Consider the following 1,555-nt stretch of genomic DNA (forward strand, 5'->3'; position numbering starts at 1 on the left):
CATCCATCCATCATCCATCCATCCATCCATCATCCATCCATCATCCATCCATCCATCCATCATCCATCCATCATCCATCCATCCATCCATCATCCATCCATCATCCTTCCATCCATCCATCATTCATTCATCCATCCATCATCCATCCTTCCATCCATTCATCCATCCATCCATCATTCATTGATTGATCCATCCATCATCCATCCTTCCATCCATCCACAATCTATCCATTCATCCATCCATAATTCATTGATTCATCCATCCATCATCCATCCATCCATCCATCCACAATCTATCCACCATCCATCCATTATTCATTGATTCATCCATCCATCATCCAACCTTCCATCCATCCATCCATCATCTATCCACCATCATTCATTGATTCATCCATCCATCATCCATCCTTCCATCCATCCATCCATCCATCATCCAACCTTCCATCCATACATCATTCATTCATCCACCCATCCATCCATCCATCGTCCGTCCATCCATCCATCATCCATCCATCCACCATCCATCCATCATCCATCCATCCATCCATCATCCATCCATCCATCCATCCATGCATCCATCCATCCATCCATCCATCCATCCATCCATGCATCCATCCATCCATGCATCCATCCATCCATCCATCCATGCATCCATCCATCCATCCATCCATCCATCCATCCATCCATCCATCCATCCATCCATCATCCATCCATCCATCCATCCATCCATCCATGCATCCATCCAGTCATTATTCATCAGATGTTTTTGCAGTGTTGGTTCATTTGATGGGATTTACTCTGTTGTGTGTCTGTGACTCTGCAGGAACACTTGTTATGCAAATTGAAGCTACGGATAACGATCAGCCAGGAACAGAAAATTCAAACATCTCCTACAGTATTGTCAGTCAAAATCCACCTGGTGACGGTCATATGTTCGCTATAGAGAGATACACCGGAAAAGTGTTTGTTAAAGAGAACAAATTGGACAGAGAGGTAAGGTGCTTCCTTCTTACCTAGTAAAATATACTTAACATTTGCTTTACTCTATGTTTTAATGCAAAGTGTTTGTGAAAGGCCAATAACCGTACTTCTTGGTATTTTTAAAGGTTTTTTTTATTTTTATTACAAGTCCTGACTGGTATTTGTTTTGCACATTTCCATTAATAAGACTTAGACTTAGACAACATTTATTGTCATTTTGTATACACAGAGTGCATGCAAAGCGAAATTTCGTTTAATACAGCTCTCATGACATTTTCATTTTCTTAAAGTGCAGCAGTGATCAAATATAAATATCGGGAGAAAGAACATAGTATACAACGCATTGATATGGTCATGTCCCAGACTGTGATGCAGTCTGGGACATGATTTAGAGTTTATCCAGCAGTTCAACAGTTTGATGGCGGTGGGGAAGAAGCTGCTGCAGAACCTGCTGGTCCTGCATTGAATGCTGGGAAGCCTCTTCCCAGAGGGCAGCAGGGAGAACAGACCATGGTGGGGGGGTGAGGGGTCATTGATGATGTCACGGGCTCGGGACACGCAGCTCTGGGATGAAA

General features: G+C 42.9%; 1 protein-coding gene across 1 annotated transcript in view; it reads left to right on the forward strand.

Annotated features, from left to right (window-relative positions):
- The window catches only part of LOC107104244 (desmoglein-2-like), a 25,787-nt gene that overhangs the window by 10,406 nt on the left and 13,826 nt on the right, over positions 1–1,555 (forward strand). Inside the window, exon 5 of the mRNA XM_015404206.1 lies at positions 823–992. Within this exon, the coding sequence (XP_015259692.1) occupies positions 823–992 (170 nt within the window). The remainder of the gene's footprint in view (positions 1–822; positions 993–1,555) is intronic.

This window comes from Cyprinodon variegatus, unplaced genomic scaffold (assembly GCF_000732505.1).
Source record: "Cyprinodon variegatus isolate N-32 unplaced genomic scaffold, C_variegatus-1.0 Scaffold1665, whole genome shotgun sequence".
In the NCBI taxonomy this organism is placed as follows: Eukaryota; Metazoa; Chordata; class Actinopteri; order Cyprinodontiformes; family Cyprinodontidae; genus Cyprinodon; species Cyprinodon variegatus.